This window comes from Microchirus variegatus, assembly GCF_963457635.1.
Source record: "Microchirus variegatus genome assembly, chromosome: 20".
In the NCBI taxonomy this organism is placed as follows: Eukaryota; Metazoa; Chordata; class Actinopteri; order Pleuronectiformes; family Soleidae; genus Microchirus; species Microchirus variegatus.
Window position 1 is genome coordinate 21580039 of NC_139821.1, and position 22483 is coordinate 21602521.

The 22483-nt window shown below is 39.5% G+C and overlaps 1 protein-coding gene across 1 annotated transcript in view; it reads left to right on the forward strand.

Annotated features, from left to right (window-relative positions):
- Positions 1–22483, forward strand: part of LOC310941869 (pleckstrin homology domain-containing family A member 5-like) — a 133694-nt gene that overhangs the window by 84869 nt on the left and 26342 nt on the right. The window contains exons 7-14 of the mRNA XM_083907117.1: positions 1293–1397; positions 5774–5846; positions 8501–8601; positions 10119–10234; positions 11309–12415; positions 18320–18606; positions 19532–19770; positions 20646–20729. Coding sequence (XP_083763243.1) covers positions 1293–1397; positions 5774–5846; positions 8501–8601; positions 10119–10234; positions 11309–12415; positions 18320–18606; positions 19532–19770; positions 20646–20729 — 2112 coding nt within the window. The remainder of the gene's footprint in view (positions 1–1292; positions 1398–5773; positions 5847–8500; positions 8602–10118; positions 10235–11308; positions 12416–18319; positions 18607–19531; positions 19771–20645; positions 20730–22483) is intronic.

The following is a 22483-nucleotide window of genomic DNA, read 5'->3' on the forward strand; positions in this document are numbered from 1 at the left end:
ATTTGTTGTTTCATTAATGCTGTGGGTTAGTAAAAAAGAAAAAAAAAAAAATCTGAGTCAGCGACCAGTGAATGTCTCTGAATGGGTCACTGCTCTGTTAGGCTGCAGAGCATGTCCATTTATATAGGTTCATAAACCACTCAGACACACATGGAATACAAATGCATGGTTAGATCACTGCTAAACTGGCCAAAAGAAATCATAACTCTGCATCATTTGCATGGATTCATGAGAAGTCATTATCAATGACCAAGCTTAGTTACAACCCCACTCACGGTGTATGTAAAAGATGCATGAAGCATTTGAATATTTCTTGCATAATTTTGCAGTGTAAATAATGAAGTTGTTGTTTATATCTGCTGCTTAAAATGTCACCATCAATATAAGGCAAGATCTTTGATGCAGTTCCAGATCAGACACTAATTATTTATCATTTGATAGAGGCAGATACATTGTACCTAGACAAAATGAAGAACACCTAGAACAGGTATCATATAATGTTTACTGCAGCTGCTAATTTGCAACATTTGTCCTTGAAGATATTTGAATACAAATATTAAAAGGAGAGAAATACCTTAGACTTTGTTGATAAAAATTGTAGAAAAGATGTATACATTAATACAGAATTATTTAAAGCACATATAAGAATAACACAAACTAGATATACAGGTACTAGGTATAATATTAAGATTTTTTCCAGACTTTTTTCCAGACTTTCGTGGTTTATATGAATCCAGAGAATGAGCAGCTTGATCTGACAGTATGCTGCACCAATGTTTCCTGCTCTCATTGGATGCTTTGAGCCTTGTTTGACTTTAATGCAAAGTAATGGACAGTGAAGGGAGAGAGAGAGGGAAAGACATGGAGCAAAGCACCTGCCTACATGTTTTGTGTTTTTTGCCTTCACAGCACATCATAAATCATCACGTTGACTCTCACTCACTCATTTTCTACCACTTTATAGTCCACAAAAAACTATTCAGTGTTTTCTTCAGGTTATGCTGATATTTTGGGAATATGGGATGTGAATATACAGCAACTGTTTCTGTGGTTACGTTTATTAGTGCTGGAAATGCTGCTGTTTTTTATACAGAATCACTGCACAGAACAGTAGTCATGTCAGACTGTTTTGTCTGAGATCAGTGGAGGAAACTGATGTTTTCTGTATCCCTGAATCTCTGAAATGCCAGGTCCAAACACAAGTGCAATGTGGGGTTTATTTCTGATTGATGATGTATGTCAGATAAATATGTCCAAATATAACTCAGACTTTATCTTTTGTTATCTCGCAGCCCTCCAGGTCCTCCAAAAAAGTTCACAACTTTGGCAAGAGGTCCAACTCCATCAAGAGGAACCCTAATGCCCCAGTGGTCAAGAGCAACTGGCTTTATAAACAGGTACAGGAAAGGAATTTGATGTACACTTTATGGTGTGTGTGAGTTTGTGTGGGAGTATATAAGGACAGTCAGAGGATACGTGAGGGAATAAAAAAGGTAAAAGTTGCACAAAGTAGTTTTAAACTACAAAGAACATATTATTTGCTCTTTTTTATTTAATTGACATGAGATGTATAGGGTTTGGTACTGACACCCACCCCCAGAAAATGATGTCACCAGATAAATAAAGTTCCTAATTTTGCTGCCTGAGCAGTTTCCATAAACCAGCATTTCCTCCATACTTCAGTTTCTTTAAGATCATAGCTCCTTGCTTCCAGAGTTCTAATAGGGCTGTGTATTGAGATGTGCATGAGCATTCACATATTTGCTTGATGATGACATGTAGATCAGTTACTGTGACTATTCAAAATGTATTAAAAAACATGCAAAACATACGTTTTATCAAGATAATTACATTTATAAAACAAATATTTCTACTCCAATGACAACCTAATTTTAGAATATTTAAATATTTGACGAATAATACCGTAGAATATTCTATGGTGCTTCTAAGTACGTAAGTGATTTGCATGCATTTTTTGAGATCCACAATTTAAAAAAGCCCACTTGTAATTTGTACATTGATTTTTACAAATATAGATGTGTATTTGTAAATAATATGACATTTGTAAAACAGGCAATTGCGTTCGTGAATTGTGATTCCGCATTTGTGGTTCGCCATCACACGCATACCTCGCTTTCCACAGATACAGATTTTTGAGACGTTATATTTGTCTCTATAATGCAGTCCTACTTCAGCAGGTGGCAGTGTTTTAAAAGTAGAATCAAGTGAGACAGAATAAACACGTCTTGCCCCGCCCACCCCAGCACATTGTTGAAAACACACAAACGCTCCCTCGGTCTTCTGACGTGATGGCTTCATTCTCACTACGGCTTCTTCTTGGGCAATCATGGTGGTGCCTGACACCACGGGTCCATTCCCACCATCAAGGCTGCTTTAATGCATGGCTTACCTGGGCTGAAGCCCAGGCGGCCTCCCAAGGTCAGGGGCCTCCCATGACGCTAAAGTGCGCACTTATTGGGCAAAAAAGGGACTGGAGTCCTGTCGAAATAAAGCCTGTCGGCATCGGAACGCCAATATAAACACCAGAGAAGATTTTTTTCAAAAAATGCATTTCACACGCAAACTCAGTTAGGGAGAGTGTGTGCCCAGAGAATGGCTCTGTTATTCACCATCAGCAGGTAGTGTGTTTTGTTTTGCATGCAAAATATTTGGCGAGAATATAAAGTCAGCATTTGTTAGTGGGGGTTATTTTGACTGGAAAAACATAGAGAAGAGGCTCCTACTTTGACCTGTTGCTGTTCTTTGCTCATGCTGTTATTAGCTATTATCAATGTTTGTGCAGACAGGTGATGGCTGGTGATGTCTTTCATAATATCATTTGAAATCACACTTTCACACATTTTGGTTTTATTATCACCATAAGTTGCTGTGTGTGTTTATACTCAAGTGGGCTCAGTGATATGTTAATAACAATATTATGGTGTTTTCTGGCTGAAAGAGGGAAAACTCACTGTTGTGTCTCAAAAGTAACTAATGCATTATGTGATGTAGATTACCTATGTACACTTTTTTAAAATGAGGTTCTCTCAGCCCTGAGGCCTGACATTAGGTTAAGGCGGCCCTGCCCACCATGGTTGCCCAAGAAGCGAGAGACATAACCACACACTGGAGCAAAGACCTGCGACCACTTACCTGCTGGACTCACACACGGCATAACAATCACATCAAACATAGACAGACATACATCTGTTACTTCCTGTGTAGCCGTATTGGGCATTTCAAAATAAGGGTATATGTTACCGACATTATAGCGAGATCTCGCAAAACTTTCATTTATTCATTCATTCATGATATTACATAATATAACACGACACATTACAAATATAATAACAGAAACAGAGAGAAAAGAAGAAGTTCTGTTTGTATGTTATTGTTTCATGGCGTTACCATGTGCATATTTAGTGACTTTTTTTCTCTCCAAAAAACGACTAGCAACAAATCTAGCGACTTTCTGTCAAACACCTAAATACACAATTGCACAATGCAGAATTCTGCCCCATGAGTGACAGCCATCTAACTTTATTTACTGCGGACGGAGGGTCTGAACCACACAGAGAAGCGCTGTGTGAGCACAGCACACATACACAAACAAGAACGTTCTCAAATAAGAATGAGCTGTGGATGTGCAGTGCAGCCAACTGTGTGGAAAAATCACTGATCTGTGCAGTTTATTCAAATAAAAATAGTATAAAATATGTTTTGTTTTCTCCTCTCTTTATTTTACGATTCAACACTTTTTCACCCCAGTGTGTGAAATATCTAAAGACAGGACATGTGCTAGTGATATCTAGCACTGTTTCAGGCCAACTTTAGTTGTTTTTCATTGACAGTATTTAGTAACACTGTCAAACAAACTCCAAATACAACTAAATGAATGCCAGTGCAAGAGAGAGGTGGGAATATGACATCATCATTTTCCTAAAGTAGTGTATTCAATGTCCACACGGAAACATGAGGCCAGCGTTTTGAGATATTCCCACTCTGGGAGGCGTTTTCAAGAAATCTACAGTTTCAGGACCCTGTGTGAACAGAACACCTCTCCGACAAAAAAGTATGCATATTCACCCAAACCTGTTTTCTGTGTGGACAGTCCCTTAAAGGGGACATATTATGCAAAATCAACTGTTTAATCATTTTAATACTTATATTTGGGACTCTGGAGGCCCGATGAGTAGGCAAAGTGTGAAAAAAGATGACTCAGTCATGTTTTTGTTGTCCTCCTCAGTCCAAGTACAGGAGATAAAACATGAGATGTTGACTCCTGCACTCTACGCTACATCACAATGAGACATTCCTGGAACTGTCTCGTGGAACTCCGCTTTGTCCCGAGAGTACAGACGAGGGCAAAAGTATCCGGAAATATGTGAAGTGTTCTATTCTTGGCTGCCCAGTGCAGCACAGAGTTCTACACAAACTTCCAGCCTCAGAGGATTTACGTGTCAAGTGGATACATTTTATATATGACGGCAATGTGCCTGCTAGAATCGGCAAATGATAGCTTTTCCAAATGCTAACTGCTGTTAGCTGCAGGAGCCTCAGTGATGCTGATATAGTTTCCTGTGTCTCATTTGCATATTTAAAGAGACAGGCACTCAAAACCAATCGTTCTGAACAGGGCTGTTTTGTCAGGGTGATTGAACTGCTGTGGTGCTTCATCCTTAAGGTATTTTGACCAAAGCATGTCACAGACATGTTCATTAGGACACCAGAGAACTAGATTAACTTGTAGAAATAGGGTATAATATGACTCCTTTAAGAAGGTGTCAATTTTACTAGGTGGGCCTTTCATATCCCTGCTGGCAGCAATGTTTTCACTGGCAGTTTTTGCCTTTCACCCACTACAAACATTTACAAACCATCCCTTTAATTATTGCACATTGCACTGTAACTGACAAATATAACAGAGACTATAGAACACAGACTTCCTCCTCTCCTCTTTGCCTTTGTCCTCTGTCCGTCTCCCTCTGCTGCTGCTGTATTTCACATTGGTTGAACTGCTTTGATAACATACTTACTTTTTATCTCCACTTCACCTGTGTCATCTCCAGGCTGCAGCTGTGCATGCACGTCCACACAACCCACAAAGGACAGGAGAGGACAGATCAAAATAATAATTTATATCCAAATGTATACAATAATAAGCATATAAAACAGTGGGAATTAGAATTTGGTAACTTCTCTCATACAAATCTGTCATATTTCGGTAAATATTATATATAAGGCTATTTCAGGTTTCTGTACTATGTACTTTGAGTTATTAATAATAAGGAAAACATAGTGAGCCATTACTAACATTTGAAAGCAGTCTCCAGCACCAAACATCAGTTTGCTCATTATCAAGTGTTGCACATCTCTGTGAGTGTTCTGTGACGGTACAGGCCACACACAGGTTTACTCCTGATAGAAGCCACACTACCCTCCAGCTCTCTGTGTGTCACATTCAGACAAGACAAACTGTGCTCAAAAGGAATGACCAATAGCCTTGAAAGAGTTGTGTTGTCGTTGCAGTCAGGCACCACCAGTGAGATGAGGAGACACAGGGAGAACCACAGCAGCAGCAGCAGCAGTGTAAAGGAGCCCTGGGCTCCAAGCAGGCAAAGTGTAACTGTATTAGAAAGAGATAAAATAAAAAAATGTCTCAGAGGAAAAGACAGTAGCTGTTAACTGAGGCAGCCAGTGGGAGAGAGTGAGTGTGTGTATGTGTATGTGTGTACTGTCATTACTTACTTTCTGTAATGTTTGACCCCTGCAGGACAGTGCAGGAATGAAGCTGTGGAAGAAGAGGTGGTTCACGCTGTCAGACATGTGTCTCTTCTACTACCGTGGTGAATACATACGCACATACAAACACACAAATGATTATCGTTGCATTAGTCTAGACATGTTCTTGGTCTTGAAATTGTCTGTATGTGCTGTATTATGTCACGCTGGAACAAGGTTATAATAGTTTTTGGATTTTTCATTAGTTGTAGTTTTTATTTAGTTTTGCCTTTTAAAATTCAGTTAGAGTTTGTATATTTTGTAAATGCTTTACTTATGTTTTTTTTTTTTGTAATATGTTGTATTTGCCTAAGATCCAAAAAGGTATGGTTGTCATCCAACATGTGAATACTGCGTCTGAGGTTGGATGCAGGTAGTGTGTCGGCGAAAAAATAAAAAACCATCAGACTATACTGTAGACACACATTAACATAACAACATAAATAATTAATAATTAATAAAGTAATAATAATAAATTGACAGAGCCAAAAACGGAGGACATTTAATTTTGGTTTAGTTATTATAAAAATAAAAAATACAAAAAAACACACACACAATTCAGTTTCAGTTAGTTATTGTTTTTTTTGTAACTTTGTATTTCAGAAAAAAAAAGATTTTGTTATTTCTTTTGTTTTTGTTAAAGGGGGTAGAATGGCCTTTTAAACTAAAAATGTGAGTTATGGAGGTCTACTTACAAAGATTAGCATTGTGTTTGTCTCCTGCTCCTCTCAATCTTTCTCTGTCAGCTGAGTGGTTTGAGAGATAAACCACACCCCCAGAATACCGACTCTCTTGTGATCGACCAGTTACCGCCCCCAGAGCATCTGCCATCTCCTTAAATTGACAAATTAGTCGTTCCCATAGTGCAATCAGGAGCTGCTTTCAGGGGAGGATTAAATGTTTTACTGACAGCCAGCTAGAGATGGGAGAGAGAGAGAGAGAGAGAGAGAGAGAGAGGAGGCGAGTGAAGAACAATGCCATACAAGGCTCTATTAAATATCATTTTCTTTTTCACCTGTTTGCTGATTTTGCTGGATTTATTGCAGGATGGGAGGGATTTCCACTCACTCCTGTTGTATATTTGTGGGAGAGAGAGCAGTAAGTCACTGCAGGACACGTCTGGGAGTACCCCCGCAAAAATCTAAATTATTTAAATTTTCAAAACTGGTTGAGTATCTATCTATCTATCTATCTATCTATCTATCTATCTATCTATCTATCTATCTATCTATCTATCTATCTATCTATCTATCTATCTATCTATCTATCTATCTATCTATCTATCTATCTATCTATCTATCTATCTATCTACATGGCCTTTTTTCTTAAAGCTGGGGTAAGTGTGGAAAAGCCAGAAATACCAGGCGACACGTAAACATAATGCAACTTATATAACATTATGTATTATATAACCACATTCCCCGCACGTTGGCTCTGCGGATAATATAATGTTTGATCTCTTAAATCGTATTTTTTTTTTTTCCCTCAGCTTCTCCCACCACAGTGGATCACCTGCTTTTTCAGTGATCCGCATGTTTTATTTGGCACAGAGTGGAGAGAGAGAGATTAAGGGTGTCCAATCAATCCAATCAATGAAATCAATCAAGAGGCCTTAGAGGTAGACCTTGACCTGTTGGGCATTTGAACCCGCAACTCTCTGTTACAAACCAAGTTCCTATTCCATTAGACCATGGGCTGCCCCTCGTTACTTGTGTCAATACTACAGTTAAACACAAATGGTTACAACTGACCTCGGGTTAATGCTAGGGCTTGGTTTATATTAAAATGTGACCAAGTTACCAGATTTTATAACTTCATGCTCTCCTCTTTGCCCTGCATGCTCTCTTTGGTGTTTGCACATACAGCAAATATCCTTCTTTTCTGATTCAATGTCAGGATCAAAGAACCTCAACATCGCTTGGCTCTTGCAACATCATGCAAATGTGTTGCTTCAGTTGAAATATTCCATCTCTAAAGCAAGACTCGGTTCATTTCTTTTATCTATATATCTGCATGTTTGTATGACATTTCAGGTGACACATTTCATCACAAATGTTTATAGTTTTAGACTCTTAATTGAACACACTCTTCAAATGCTTGGATAAGGAGGTGAACGTTGTGCCTACAACATCTCCTTGCATGTCAACGTACCTTCTTCCTGCTCAATTTCCCTGTGCGTGTGTGTGTGTGCGTGTAATTCAGCAGCAGCTGTGAAGCTAGAGGAGGTACAGGGCTCAGTGTGCAGCCTCAGCTTCACTGGCTGCAGGGGCTATAGGTTGTTCCTTCTTTTGTTGCTGCAGCTGTGGACATATTTCTCTTCCACACACAGTTTGCATCTCCCATCAAAGCAGCATGGTGCTGTGTGGAGCAGAGAGGTGGCGTAATGAGGTCGTCAGCAAACCAACATGAATCAGCTCTGATTGTCGTTGATTGATCAATTCATGGCAGCAGCAGGATCACATTTTCTGAGCTTTGCAGCTTTTTTTTTTTTTTTAGAAAGCTTTAGAAATGTTGGAAGATTAAGGTGAGAGCAAAGTTGGTGTTGTGTATGTGATTTCAAACATGACTCAAGAGAGGGAAAATACAGAAACTTCCACTGGTAAATTGAAAACAGTTAAATGAAAATTGTTGTCCACTGCAATGTGCCCACATCCTAACAATGGCCTCCTATCTGTGTTAAAGAAAAAGTACATTACTCTTGATTTTTCTGTGTCTTTAGATGAGAAAGAGGACAGCATCCTGGGGAGTATCCTGCTGCCCAGTTTCCACATTTCCATGTTGTCAGTGGATGATCGCATCAGCAAGAAATATGCCTTCAAGGTAAAACACTGTGTCCTTAACTCTTCTTCAAAGATAGATTCAGCCTGGAAATGGAATTAGTAGATCATAGAAAAGTCTATATAGTTTCTTCCAAATGGAAAAAAGAGGATAGTGATCAAGTTCCGTGAAGTGTTGGATTGCAATTTTTTACTTGCATTGGATGAAATCAAATAGGAGTTGATCATCTTCTGGCCTGGACTTTAAAAACTAGCTATTGTTATCAATATTAACTGAATAATTAACATGTTACAACATAAAAGAGGCTGGTCATGAGCTTTTTCTGTTGTTTTTTCATAGCATCATCTCTTTAATGCTGAACAATAAATCCATCCATCCATTATCTACTGCTTTATCCTCCACCAGAGGGTCGCAGGGGGTGCTGTGCCTATCTCAGCTGACATTGGGCCATAGGCGGGGTACACCCTGGACAGATCGCCACATATAGAGACAAACAACCATTCACTTTGTTGTGAATGGTGTCCAATTCACGAATTCACGTGGGCCCATAACAATAAATGATTTTCAAATCAAAATTGCAGTTTGAATTCAATTAAATTCTTTTTTTGAGTTGAGTTTTTTAAGTTCGTATCTTTACAATTTCGTCCTTAAAATTTAGAGCAGTATTTTCATGGTGATGGTGGTTGGTAATTCACCATGACATGTTAAATGTATTACACAGTGACTATTGAACACATCACATTTGTATTATCTGTCAGAAAAATTACAAATAGATATTTCCACAAATTTGCTAAATTCTCACAAATGTCCCCGATATAACTATATTAGTAGTAGAAAATACCCACTTATCTTAAGGAACAAATATTTATTCATGATATGCTCTTAAACTGACTCATTAACTGCCACGTCTTTTTTTTTCTTCTTTTTTTTATACCATATGAAGTGAAAGTAATTATGGAAATTCATGAATAGGTGATTTTTCTAGCCTCTGCCTGTCTGTGTGGTCATTTGGTACCAAGCACAGTCCTCAGGTGGGAAGATGAGTTGAATCAGGTTGCCCATAGCCAGTTAAATTAAATTAAAGCAAATTAAATACTGGGGACAAATACACCCTGGTATAGTCATTAAAACTTAAAACTAATAAAAATAATGTTTTTTGACATCAGTAAATCAGTCTCTTTTCATGCTCTCTCATGCTAAGCTAGACTAACAGTGTCCTGACTCCACATGCAGACATGATGCTGATTCTGATCTGATCTCACGACAGAACAGGTAGTCCATTAGTCACGATATCAAAATGTGTCGCTGCTCCTTAAAGGCCTTATTTATAAATATTTTGTAGTCACATGTGTCGCAAAGCATTTTGAGATGAAGTAGTGTGACGTGCTGTATAAGTAGCATTTGACCTACTGTGAAAATAAATGAGTTGTCACCTTCCCAGCCACACACACACCTGTGTGTATACATGAACACAATCAAAATCCTTTGTCAGCAGGAATGATGGAAACACCCCATGGTATTTCAAGGTCTCCCTCTCTCCCTCTCTCTTTCTCGACTAGGCCACTCACCCCAACATGCGGACATATTACTTCTGCACTGACACAGCCAAAGAGATGGAGTCCTGGATGAAAGTCATGACAGATGCTGCCCTTGTCCACTCTGAACCAACCAGAAGGTATGTGCTCATCACAGGGGACACTGTTGGAGTCTGGAAAACATGGCACTAAAATAAGTCATATCATTAGTAGTGATAGTTGTGAAATGTGGTTGTGTGAGATTCAGTACCTCCTATTTCTGGAAATCATACTGGCACACAGACGCTTGCCCTGACTGAAAACACCCAACCCACAATATCTAATAATATGTTCACAGCCTTTTTCAAGAAACTGAAGTTTGTATATGTGTGTATATGTAACTGCCCACACTACTACAAAATTCCATTGAGAAAATTTGAGTTTTTAGCTATTTGGTCCAGGATGTTGTATGTAATGCAAATAGTATAATTGAATGCAATATCATAGCTGATGCTGCTACCAGCAGTGGCGGCTCCACCAACAGTAACCGGTTTCTGTCCTTCCAGAAGTTGGTTTTGGTTAGACTAAAATATGGACATGAAAAATGTTCTTTATGTCCATATTTTAGTCCAAACCAAAACATTGTTTACGTAGATGAAGATTAGGCAAGTGGCCTAATCCACAGCTTTTAGATCTGGATTCCAACAATACCTGTTATGCATAAAACTAACAGTAAGCACACAGGTGTTCCCTCACAGTGCCCTGAGGTGATTGACAGTCCTCTAGCATCACTGTTTATCTAGACTCACTGACTTCAAGAAATCTCTTTGACAATACAAGCTTCATTTTTAGCTTGCTAATTGTGACACCAATTTAACACACTTGTACCACCCCACCTGATGTCAATAGCGGCGGGTCTGGTGGATGATGGTCATTTACGTCACATGGACTTAAGCAGTTTGATTACAGGGAAATGTGTGAATTGGCCCTAATTGGATCTCAGCTGCATTCTCAATGTATCATATTAGCATTCACACCTCTACAAGACTTGTGATCAGATCACTTAAGATGGATGTTCAGGGCCATTTTCTGTGTTATTCCATCTATCAGGGATGAATGACAGAGATCACACTTTTAAGAAGTGTAAGGCCAGAAAGGAGGGGTGATAAAAGACAGAAGTGCTATCAGACAAACAAGAAATTAAAGTTGACTTTAAATTTTTTCTCTCCTCTCAGAACAGACAAGTTGAAAGTGGACCAACGAACGCCTCAGGAGTTGAACAACCTACTGAACCACAGAGTCCTAACTAGGCCCGAGATCCAGAACAATGAGCGGAACCGAGAACCTGTGCGGCAACAATCTCTCTCCAGGGCTGATGACAAACGGCAAAAAGGCTCAGAGAAAAACAACGGCCAGCGGGAGCGGGAGTACTACACCTTACAGAGAGACGGAGAGAGGTATTCTCTGAAGAAAGATGGGGTGAGCTACATGCTGCAGAAGGATGGAGAGAGGTACCTCCTTCATAAGGACGGAGAGAAGTATTTGCTGAAAAAGGATGGAGAGAAATACTCTCTGCAGAAAGATGGAGAGGTCTACAGCATACAGAGAGATCTAGAGAAGTACGCAGTTCAGAAAGTGGGTGATAAGTACACAGTGACACCGACACAGGAGAAATATGCTCCATCAAAAGATGGAGAGAAGTATTTGCTTGCGAAGGATGGGGAAAAATATGCACTGCAGAAAGTTGGAGACAGACACACACTCAAAAAAGAAGGACAAACGTATGTTCCTCAGAGGGAAGTGAAACGACAGCTGTCATTAAGGGAGACAGACAGGTACGGTATGATGGAGAACAAATATGGTACACTACAGGTTGTGGACAAATATGGCACTTTGAGGGAAGTGAAGAAATACAGCACGCTACGAGAAGGGGACAGATATGCGTCTCTCAGAGATGCAGAGAAGTATGCTACACTGCGTGACACTGATAAATATGGCTTCCAGAGAGAGCCAAGCTCCGAAAGATCTCAGACCAGAATCAGCAGCATCAAATTACAGCCCGCTCAAGCTGCCGCCATCGCAGCTGCTGTGTCTGAGTCTCGCCAGGGTCAGGCCACCATCAACGTCCAGAAGCCCATGAAGGTTAGCAGTTCTGGGTCTGGGGAGCAGACTGGGGAATGCAGTTCAGCAGATGTGGATGGCAGTCTGACCAAGGCTCCGGTCAATTCCCCTGCTCCTGTGCAGGAGCCGGTGACCGGACTGTCCAGAACCAACTCCATGAAGCAGCTGGAACACTGGGTCCGCACACAAAGATCAAGAGGACTGGACGATGACACCAGGAGGTGAGGCTGACCCTCTGTCATTTTTTCCAGTAATCTGGTTTGCAGGCTGCAAACTCTGTTCATTTCTGCTTTGGTGTTTGTGTCTGTTGCATCGCATACCCCCACTCAACCAATACCACAACCAGCTATAAGTGCAGTTTCATATTTAATCTGACAACCTACTTGAACCATGCTCATGCAATGAATTTTCTGTGTTTAGCTGTATATGATATGATATAGGGCGAAATGCGGGACCAATATATAGAGATGAACAACCATTCACTCTCCTCATCCACACCTATGGTGAATTTAGAGAGCAGGAGTACCTGAAGAGAAACCACATTCACACAGGGAAAATATGGAAACCACACACAGAAAGGCCCTCTGCATTCGAACCGGTGAACCTTTTGTTGTTAGGCAGTGGGGCTAGCCACTACTCCTCCATGAATCCCTACAGGAACAGTTTTACTTTAAAGGTTCCAGGAGTTGGTCAAACATGTCAACCTTGTCCCCAAATACCAGTTCGACTGAGGGCCTTTCTGTGTAGTGTCTGCATGTTTACAGCATTAAAAATAGCTTGAGACTGATATAATCATATACATATCTTAGATATCACTAGATATCGTCATGATCCTTGCCCTGTATTGTACCCTTTGTTTAGTGAGGCTGTTTTGATGGAGGAAATGACATAATCTTTGTATGTATCTGAGTAGTCAGATGCAATTAGAGTTTAGTATTTTGTCCACAAATTGTCAAAACTGTCGAACTTTAGCTTTCTACTAGAGTACTAGAGCACTAACACTAAGGTGACACTCAATGCAGAAGTGCTTCTTAAGCACTGCCAGCTTCAACTTCAGCACCCCATGTTAATCAATATTGTGTTCACTCAGAGCACTATGCCAAAGTGCCAGCTTGTGATTGCATGCAATAGGTTTGTTTCTGCACATGGCGAAAGCAAACCTAACCAGAAAACAATCAGAAGTTTTGTGCGTGATGGAAAAATTCAGATTGTGATGCATGAAAAAAAAAAATATCCCATGTCTTGTCCTGCTTTGTATTCACCCACCACTGTGGGTCAGTCAGTACACCAGGTAATCTTCTAATTGGAACATCACAGGTTCAATTCCCAGCTCTATGTGCCTAAGTGTCCCTGGGCAAGACATTAAACTTCAAATTGCTTCTGGCAGCATTATATATAATGTGTGATGGAAATAGTGCTGCATGGCATTATTATAGTACTTTCATCTTCTGTGGTAGCAACAGTACATGTACCCCCAATACACTGTAACTCAGCCTGTCTTAGGTATGGTCTGTGGCAAGGTTATTATTGTGAAAGGTGCATTATATAATAAATCAAAAGCAACTGTCTGTAAAATCCTCCTTTTATGTCACAGAGACTCAGGAATAATGTTCATATAACAAACTGAACTCCCCAACAACAACAGAACAGACAAAATATTTGCATTAAAAAAAATATTTTGCAGACTGCAAATCATGTTTATGTTTTGAAATCATGTTTTTTTTCATGTGGCACCACCTACTGCCGTCTACCAATCATTGCAGTCAGTAGATTCTCAGCTGCCGAGCAACCATGGGTTGCCAGTTACGTCAAAAAACGAAACCTAAAAGACCTCTGTATTTTGAATTTGAATGTAGTAACCGTTTTTGGCCACATTCTTACATATGGCGCCTTTAATGAAAACTAACATTGGAAAAAACATTTTGATTAACTGAAATAAAAAATAAAAACACAATAACTAACTGAGGAGGATGCAGAATAAGAGGCAATGGTAATTGTATTGTAAAAGTATTGTGATGTCTCTCACTAACTGCATGCAACCTTAGCAGTATTATACACACATTTTTGCACTGCAGTCTGCTTTCTTGTAGACTGTTACGTTTGATTTAGGGATGGTTGTTCATCTGTCCTAATGCATTTTTAAAATGGCATGGGTTAGGGTAAGGGTTTTGCTGGGATTTTATGACACAATACTTATGATAAACTTTTTGAATTTTGCATCTGGCAAATACAAAAAAATTAAAAAAGGACTAACACTAAATCTAATAAAAACTAAACTAAAGCTTAGCATTGGATGACAGATGGAACGCTGCCACTGCATGAAAAGTGTGATTTGCGACAGTTATCGTCCCTCAGAATTGCTGTGAAACTCCCAGTCAACTGGGTGTTTCAGTCAGTTGCAGATAACTGCCAGGAATTGCTGTAAACTTGCAGTCTAGGTGAGAAAGTCACCCCCCCAGCTCCCAGGAGCGGGTAAGGTTTTCACATGTAAATGACCATGTTGTGATCTGTTCAAATGCAAATCAGGAGTGTGTGTCTCCACGGAAAAGATACACAAGTCTCAGGAGCCATTGAGTTTTGCTCAATAGATGTAAGTTTTGTTCTTAGTTTGTTTCTCTGTAGAAGGAATTTAAGTTTACATTTTGAAGAGCCATTATTTCTTTGAACAATTGGAGTATTATTTAATTGTATTATGTGGTTAAAAACTGGATTACTGGATAACACCACACCTTTAAACTTAGCAATCCTATGTGTCAACATTGTGTAGATTCCCAGCTGTTCATGGTAACTTTACTATGAATGATGAGAAAACATAAGAAAATAACTTTTAAAAATTCTATAATTGTGCCTGACAGTTTAAAACAGTCAAAATGTTTCATATTGTATAAAAATATCTATATAAACTGCCCCCAAAAAAGAAGAGAAGGTTCTACATATGAAAAAATTTAAATGTTTACACTTCAGCGGTGCTAACATGGAAGTGTTTGAAATAATCTGAAGATCAGTTCCATAACTTTATCATCCACTGGTGCTAAAATCTGAGCTTCTGTCCTTCCCATACTTTGATTTAATGAGGGATTCAAAAAATTAGTGTTAGTAGCAAAACAGGCTTTGGTGTAAACGTTGCAATAGTAGCTGTGGGACTGAAACATAGAGCTTGATTGATGGAATGTCTGCTCTGGAAAGTTACCACAATTACAGCAAGACCTTGAAAGTTATATGAGGGAGGTGTTCAAGGAACTTTTTTATGATCCAATGAAAGGGGTTTACTGACCCTATAGAATAGGGATGTTATCTTTATGTACCAGAACAGAGGCTGGGAGTGACCAGATTGTAAAGGTTTGATCATTCATAAATAACAAAAACTGCTCTTACAAATCACTGGTACGACAATTGCAGTTCAGTCTGACTATCAGACACGATCACACTCTGCAAGACCAGAAATTTGACCCAAGTATCTATGAAGGTATATTTGGTGCAAAAGTCACAAGCACATTTAACTGCAGATTTCCATGCGCACACTAAAGTCACAAATGTGTAACCGTAAACTTGAAATTGTACATATTTTTTTATACCTAACACAAAATAGGGGCTACGGGTTCACAAATCCTATTCTGTGCATCACAACTTCCAACAGTCATGCACTCGACACTTTTGCTCCAATGGTTGCAGTGCAGTTGGTGCAAAACACATTCACACATCTGTGTTTCATAATCTGAGAACATGCACAACATTTGTGCATTTGTGAATCCAAATGTGAACTAATGCATCAGAAGTTGTGAATCTGTGAAATAATTTCTCATTAATAAAATTCTGAGAGGCAGAGGAGGGTGCTGTCTCTCGCCCAGCGCAGCGAGGCAGACGGGATACGTATCCTGTATGAATATATTTATGTGTTATATACATATAATATATTATTATATATAACACATAAACAGCGGGAGAAATCGTGGGTGTGAGTCGATATAAAATGGAAATGTACTTTTAATCTCATAAATCTGCGACATTATTTTCTCGTAGATTTGACACTTTCAATCTCGTAACTCTGCTCCTCTGAGCCCATCTCACTCTAAGCCTTGTTTTCTTATCTATCGATTCACTCGGCATGCACAAGTTACAAATCCTTTTGCACCACTTATACCACCTAACGAGGTGAAAAAGTATCTGTCCGGAAAACAACAGCTGAAAGTCGTAGAAGCAGATTTGAGCACTTGTATCAATTGACTTGTAGTCGTGCAAGAAAATGCTCAACGATCATAGCGATCTATAGAATTTTATTAATGAGAAAATATTTCACAGATGCACAACTTCTGATGCATTAGTTCACATTTGGGTTCACAAATGCACAAATGTTGTGCATGTTCTCAGATTATGAAACACGGATGTGTGAATGTGTTTTGCACCAACTGCACTGCATATTGGAGCAAAAGTGCATGACTGTTGGATGTTGTGATGCACAGAATAGGATTTGTGTAACAAGGATCTGTGAACCCGTAGCCCCCATTTTGTGTTAACAAGGTATAAAAAGATATGTACAACTTCAAATATACGGTTACACATTTGTGACTTTAGTGTGCGCATGGAAATCTGCAGTTAAATGTGCTTGTGACTTTTGCACCAAATATACCTTCATAAGTATCAAATACTGTTCTGTTTGCTTGGTGAAATGAACACTGAAATGTGGTGGCAGAAGCACTGTAGACTGGCAATGAATAGAAAAAAATATGTAAATATTCTTCAGAGATCTCCTGAATCGGGGGGGATATCACTTCAGGGGGATATCACTCAATTTGAGCCATCTGTAGCTCTGTGTTTGACCCGATGATGTCAAAAACCCCGCCACAACACTCGTACATCCTTTCGAGCCCTTATCAGAAAGATGCAGGGTGTAGTGTTAGGCTCAGAACTGTGGGCAAAGTTACACTGCTCTTCAGGTCATATCTCACTGTCATATCTGACTCTTAAGGTTAAAGCCACGTAACAAGACAATGAGGGCTTCCATTTTTATCATTAACTTCAAATGGCTATAATGAGAATAAGCGCCTCATTACCTCATGTCACCAGGTCAAAGCAGAGCTCTGTTAATGTAAGAAGCTTAATCATTAAATTCACTCAGGCACAACATACATGTCAAGGCACACACACACATATAGATAATTAAGCTGCTTTCTATTCACTCACTGCTCAAAATCATGAATTAACTGGCTCTAAGAAATGGGTATTGACACCAGTACGGCCTATGAATACTGGTTCTTTTTACTACAGCATTCTCTAATTTAGTGCAAAATTGATATGAGAACATGTAAGAATATTAAAACATGAATTCATTATATTTACAGTTTCTTCAACAGAACATAAATTAGACATTTTCAAAAAATAAGTGCAGCCTTGCCTAATGGTAGAGTGTTTTATTTGCTAGTTGCCCCTTTGACTTGCACCATACAGTACATACTTGAGACATCATTTTAACTTAAATTGAGCAAAGTCAGCCCACACTTTGGATTGAGTAGGTACATTGCACATTGATGAACATCAGCTGATAAAACATGTGTAAATATGCCAGATTACAGCTATTAGCTAATTATGTTGTTCCTAGTCAAGCAGTTGGCGAAATACACAAAATACACAAGTAGGTTGTTCCTACATTGCATTTTGTAAATTGATCAAAAGTGCAAGAGTATCTAAAACTTTAGCCAGCAACCAATCTCTTGTGTTTGTTAACTGTCTTCCAGATATCGCAGTGAAATACTGTTAAGTCACTGCACTCACTGTGACCACTGTATCTTTAACATCATGTAGGCAGCCTGGGAAAGTTAGAATTATGAAAATTGATGGCAGCACTTTTTGTCCAGACACTTATACCAGTTTGGTATTGACCCTTTTATACAAAGTTTCAGGTTACAGTAATGGTGACAGTCGGTGTGAATGGACCGTGTGGATCCTTTCTTTCTTTTTTCATCGTAAATTATGACATTTAATACAGTTTCTGAATATTCTCAAGAATAACTGCTGCAGAAATCTTCCCTATCTGTAATTGGGAGAAAGACAAACGAGCCTTCACCTCTAATAATTACCCTCAGTACTCATCATTTCTCATCTGCTGTCTTGTCTTTGTCTTTCATCAGCATTACCTCCTACCAGACCTTACCCAGGAATATGCCGAGCCACCGTGCTCAGATTGTGCCCCGCTACCCAGAGGGCTATCGTACGCTGCCACGCAACAGCATGATGAGGCCGGACAGCATCTCCAGCACGGCGGGATCCGTGTATGACCGTGCACTCCGCCCAGCCTCAACCTCCACTATCACCACGGCGGAGAAGAGGAGGTCGATGAGGGATGACACTATGTGGCAGCTGTATGAGTGGCAGCAGAGGCAGGCTTTCTCCAGGCAAAGCCTGGCTCTGCCAACAGGTACTGGCTCATGCTTACACAAGCATATTATGTTTGGGCCATACTTTTCATACCGAGTGTTGACAAAGTGCAGCCAAGCATTTTCACATGCACATACGCGGCCGCATTTCCATTTATACTAAGCAAGGGTCTGCAGCTTTGAAACAGATTCAAACAGCCAACTTAATAACTTTCTCACTGTACTTATGGAGTATTCAGACCCCTCTAGCAACTTTGTTTAAACAGTTACAAATCTGGCAACTTTTTCTGATGTTAGTGGAGACTTTTGGAGCCTCTGACATGAAAGCACATATCGTTTTACTTCTCAACAAACAAGTGGCTGCTGCCGTGAGCACCTCCTCCATCCCAAAGCACTCACAGGCGGCCCAGTCCTCTCCTCACACGGCCGCTCGCCAATCAGATTGCTGGAAGCTGTTATAACAGCTTCCAATGTTCTTGGAAGACTTTCCTCAAGATTTTGAAGAGTGAAATGTGAATTTGTCCCAATTTATTCTGTAAAGAATTGATGAGGTCAGACACTGATGTTGGACGAGAAGATCTGGCTGCTCTAGTTTATCCCTAAGGTGCTTGATGGGATTGAGGTCAGGGCTCTGTGCAGGTCAATCAAGTCCTTCAACACAAACTCATCAAAACATGTCTTTATAGTCCTTGCTTTGTGCACTGGAGCACAAATATATAATGGTGGAATAGAAAAGGGCCTTCCTCAAACTGTTGGAAGCATAGCATTGTCTAAAATGTCTTGGTATAATAGATAAGGGTCCCAGCCCAAAGGCTGATTGAAACACTTGAATTCAATACACAATAGGTGTGGCCAAATACGTTTGCCCATATAGTGTACAGTATGTGAGTGATGTTTCATGAGCAAGAAAGAACCCTGAAAGCAGCGCTTTTGACTCCACAGAAACTTTCTTTCCCACTGCTGCAGCTGTAGGTCATTACGGCACCCTGCCCAGCACAAAGACCATGAGCAACATCTCTGAACACACTGTTGCTCACTCCATCCCCACCTCACCATCGCACGGCTCCCTGGCCCTCTACGGCACCTTCTCCGGCTCTCGCCAGCAGGTGGCTCCTAATCCGGCAAGCTCTTTCTCCGAGGTGACGTCACCGGTTCCCCTCGGGGACGGGACTCTGGACCGCCGGCAGAGGACACACCTCGCTAAGGTAGAAGACAATGCACTTCACTCACATAATGATAATGATGATAGAAATGTAATTCTCTTAGTATGGAATAGTTATAAAATAATACTAAATATAATAAGCTTTTGGCTGCTAAATATTACTTAACCTCTGAAATCTCAATAATGAAGATTTGAAGATAACGAAACTGAAATCTCAATAATAGCACAACACATGTTATCAAAACAATATATCATCCAAATGAGGAAAATGAGGACTACTGATAAAAATAAACGACAAAATAATATACTGATCAAGATATAATGTAAGTCACGAGTAATTATTTAAAGGTGATATTACAAATTAATAAATGGCTTTAACAGGAGTTAAGCTGTTGTTCCACTTCAGTGAAATATTTTTTTTTATATGAATTGTGTCTAATTAGAATCCTGTTTTTGAATACAGAAAGCAAATGTTGGCTGATAGATAACAAGATCAAACTATGGCTGATTGTTTCCTATTGTTAGTATATTTTTATTTGAATATTGTTCCCGTTTTGCTTTGTTACATGACTGCAATTCAGTGCAAATGATGTTTCAGTTCAATGTCATTCATTCATTATCAGCATTCCATTCATGTGTAGGTCTTTGGCTTTCTTAAAATGTACATTGTTCACTTTGTCTTAAAGTGTGTGTTTATATGCTCCATCACTTTTACGTTAATTCACATGCATTTATTTGCAGACTCATTTGTATGGCAAGGGGCATACAAATGAGTTTTAATGGGGATCTGTGATTGTTTGTATGAGTGCAAATATGTGCCAGAGATATTAGTGGTCTGTTTGTGTGCGTGTGTGTGTGTGTGTGTGTGTGTGAGAGAGAGAGAGACTGGCTGAGTAATATCTCATCCCTCTTCCACAGTACGGCTTCCCAACTGACCGGCGATCGATTGCAGCTGGCGTCTCTCCTCAGCCCATTACCGCGCAGTCGCTGCAAGGCAAGACGGTGAGTCTTCCAGTGCCACACCCCCTCTCCAATCACACACACACACACACTTCAACCCACTGATCACCTCCCCTCAGTGAACTCTCCAAAGAGTGACTACAAGTTTGAGAACATCACTCCAGTAAGAAAAACTTTCGGCTGTCCACCACTGACATTTTTCTTAAGCTGTCTGATTGGCTGACTTCCATGTGTAAGTGCGCCAATCCAATAAAAGTAGTTAACTGATATCACCCAGTTATACTGATGTAATACCATCATTATAACACCATTATTTGTCTGTAATTAAGGTGCTATGCACACCGTATTACATTATCAACAGCATTTTTTGCTAGGTGATCTGTGTAATTCATTATAATGGCCCAAAATAATGATTTCATGGCGTTCACTCATTCTAGTCTATAGTTTTTGTTTTTAGTATTTCTAGAATTTTTTATTTTTATTGTTAGAACGTGTTCACTAATGTTAAGTTATATTCACTGACTTCTTGCCACATAATAACACGACACCTAATAAAATGGACTGTCCTTGAAGTATAAATCATTGGAAATGTTAATAATGGATATGTACAATTTAGCAATTTGAGGCAAATACAAATTGAATTAAGATCAGGATTGGGCTTCCATCACATTATTTGTGTATATTTGGTGGTCATTGAAGATGGTCATGTCAAGCTTAGTTTATTGTCTCTCAAGCTTGGATCAGCTGTGAAGAGAAAAACACTGCACCATCACTCTGCTGCCCAGCACTTTGTCTAAAGTTCTTTTTTTCTCCTTAGCTTTGCCTAGCCATTTTTTTAAACCAGGTAATGCTTCATCAAAGCGCTAGGGCAGAGTGAAGACCTTTGAGTCCAAAGCAGCTACAGAAATGATTGATTTTACTTCTCAGAACTGGAAAAACAACTATACCTGTATAAAAGGTAACACTTGATCCCTAAAGAACCTGTAAAAATGCAAAAATACAACAAAGACGGAAGTCCACTTTTATGAATGAACAATAACAAGGACTACCATTTGCTGGTGTGGCTGGTTTAAATTAATCCAGGCTGTGCCTACTTCCAACTATTGCCATCTTGGTCAGCTTTATACTTGTACCAGGCAGTGAAAGAAACCATGTATCAGTATATTTAAATAGTTAGTGGTATCAGACAAATGGCCTGATTGGTACACCTGGTTGAACCACTTAGAAGTGCTGTAGTAACATACTTTACATTTTACAATCCTATGACAGCTTAGTGTGGAATCCTCTAATTCCTTGCATATATGGCTTTCTGGAGTTGGATCTTTTAACTTTTACACTCTCTTTCTCCCACAGAGCTGATCTACAGCTTCAATTAAGTCACGTACATAATATCAGAACTTCCTCAATCACTCCTTGACAGGTTCTCACACCCTCGGGGTGTGCACTAGTGGCAGCTCCTGAAGAAAATTTCAGGGGGGGGGCAATGATTAAGGCGACCCATTGAATAGGTGCATAAAGCAAGACGGTATCAATTTGTTGTTAGATGATTAACAGTCCTTCTTGTGTCCACTAGATGGCAGCTTGATAAACAAATATTATTTACATGAATCTAATGTATGATGTAAAACAGCTAAACAGGACACAAGATGTTTCCAGCAACCACATAAAGACAGGTGCAGCATTTTAAGTCAAGTATTTATTAACTGACCAAGGATCAAGAGCTTTCACAGCCTTTACCAGATACATACAACAAACAACAAATTATCAGTCAAAATCATTATTTAGATGTGTTGCTA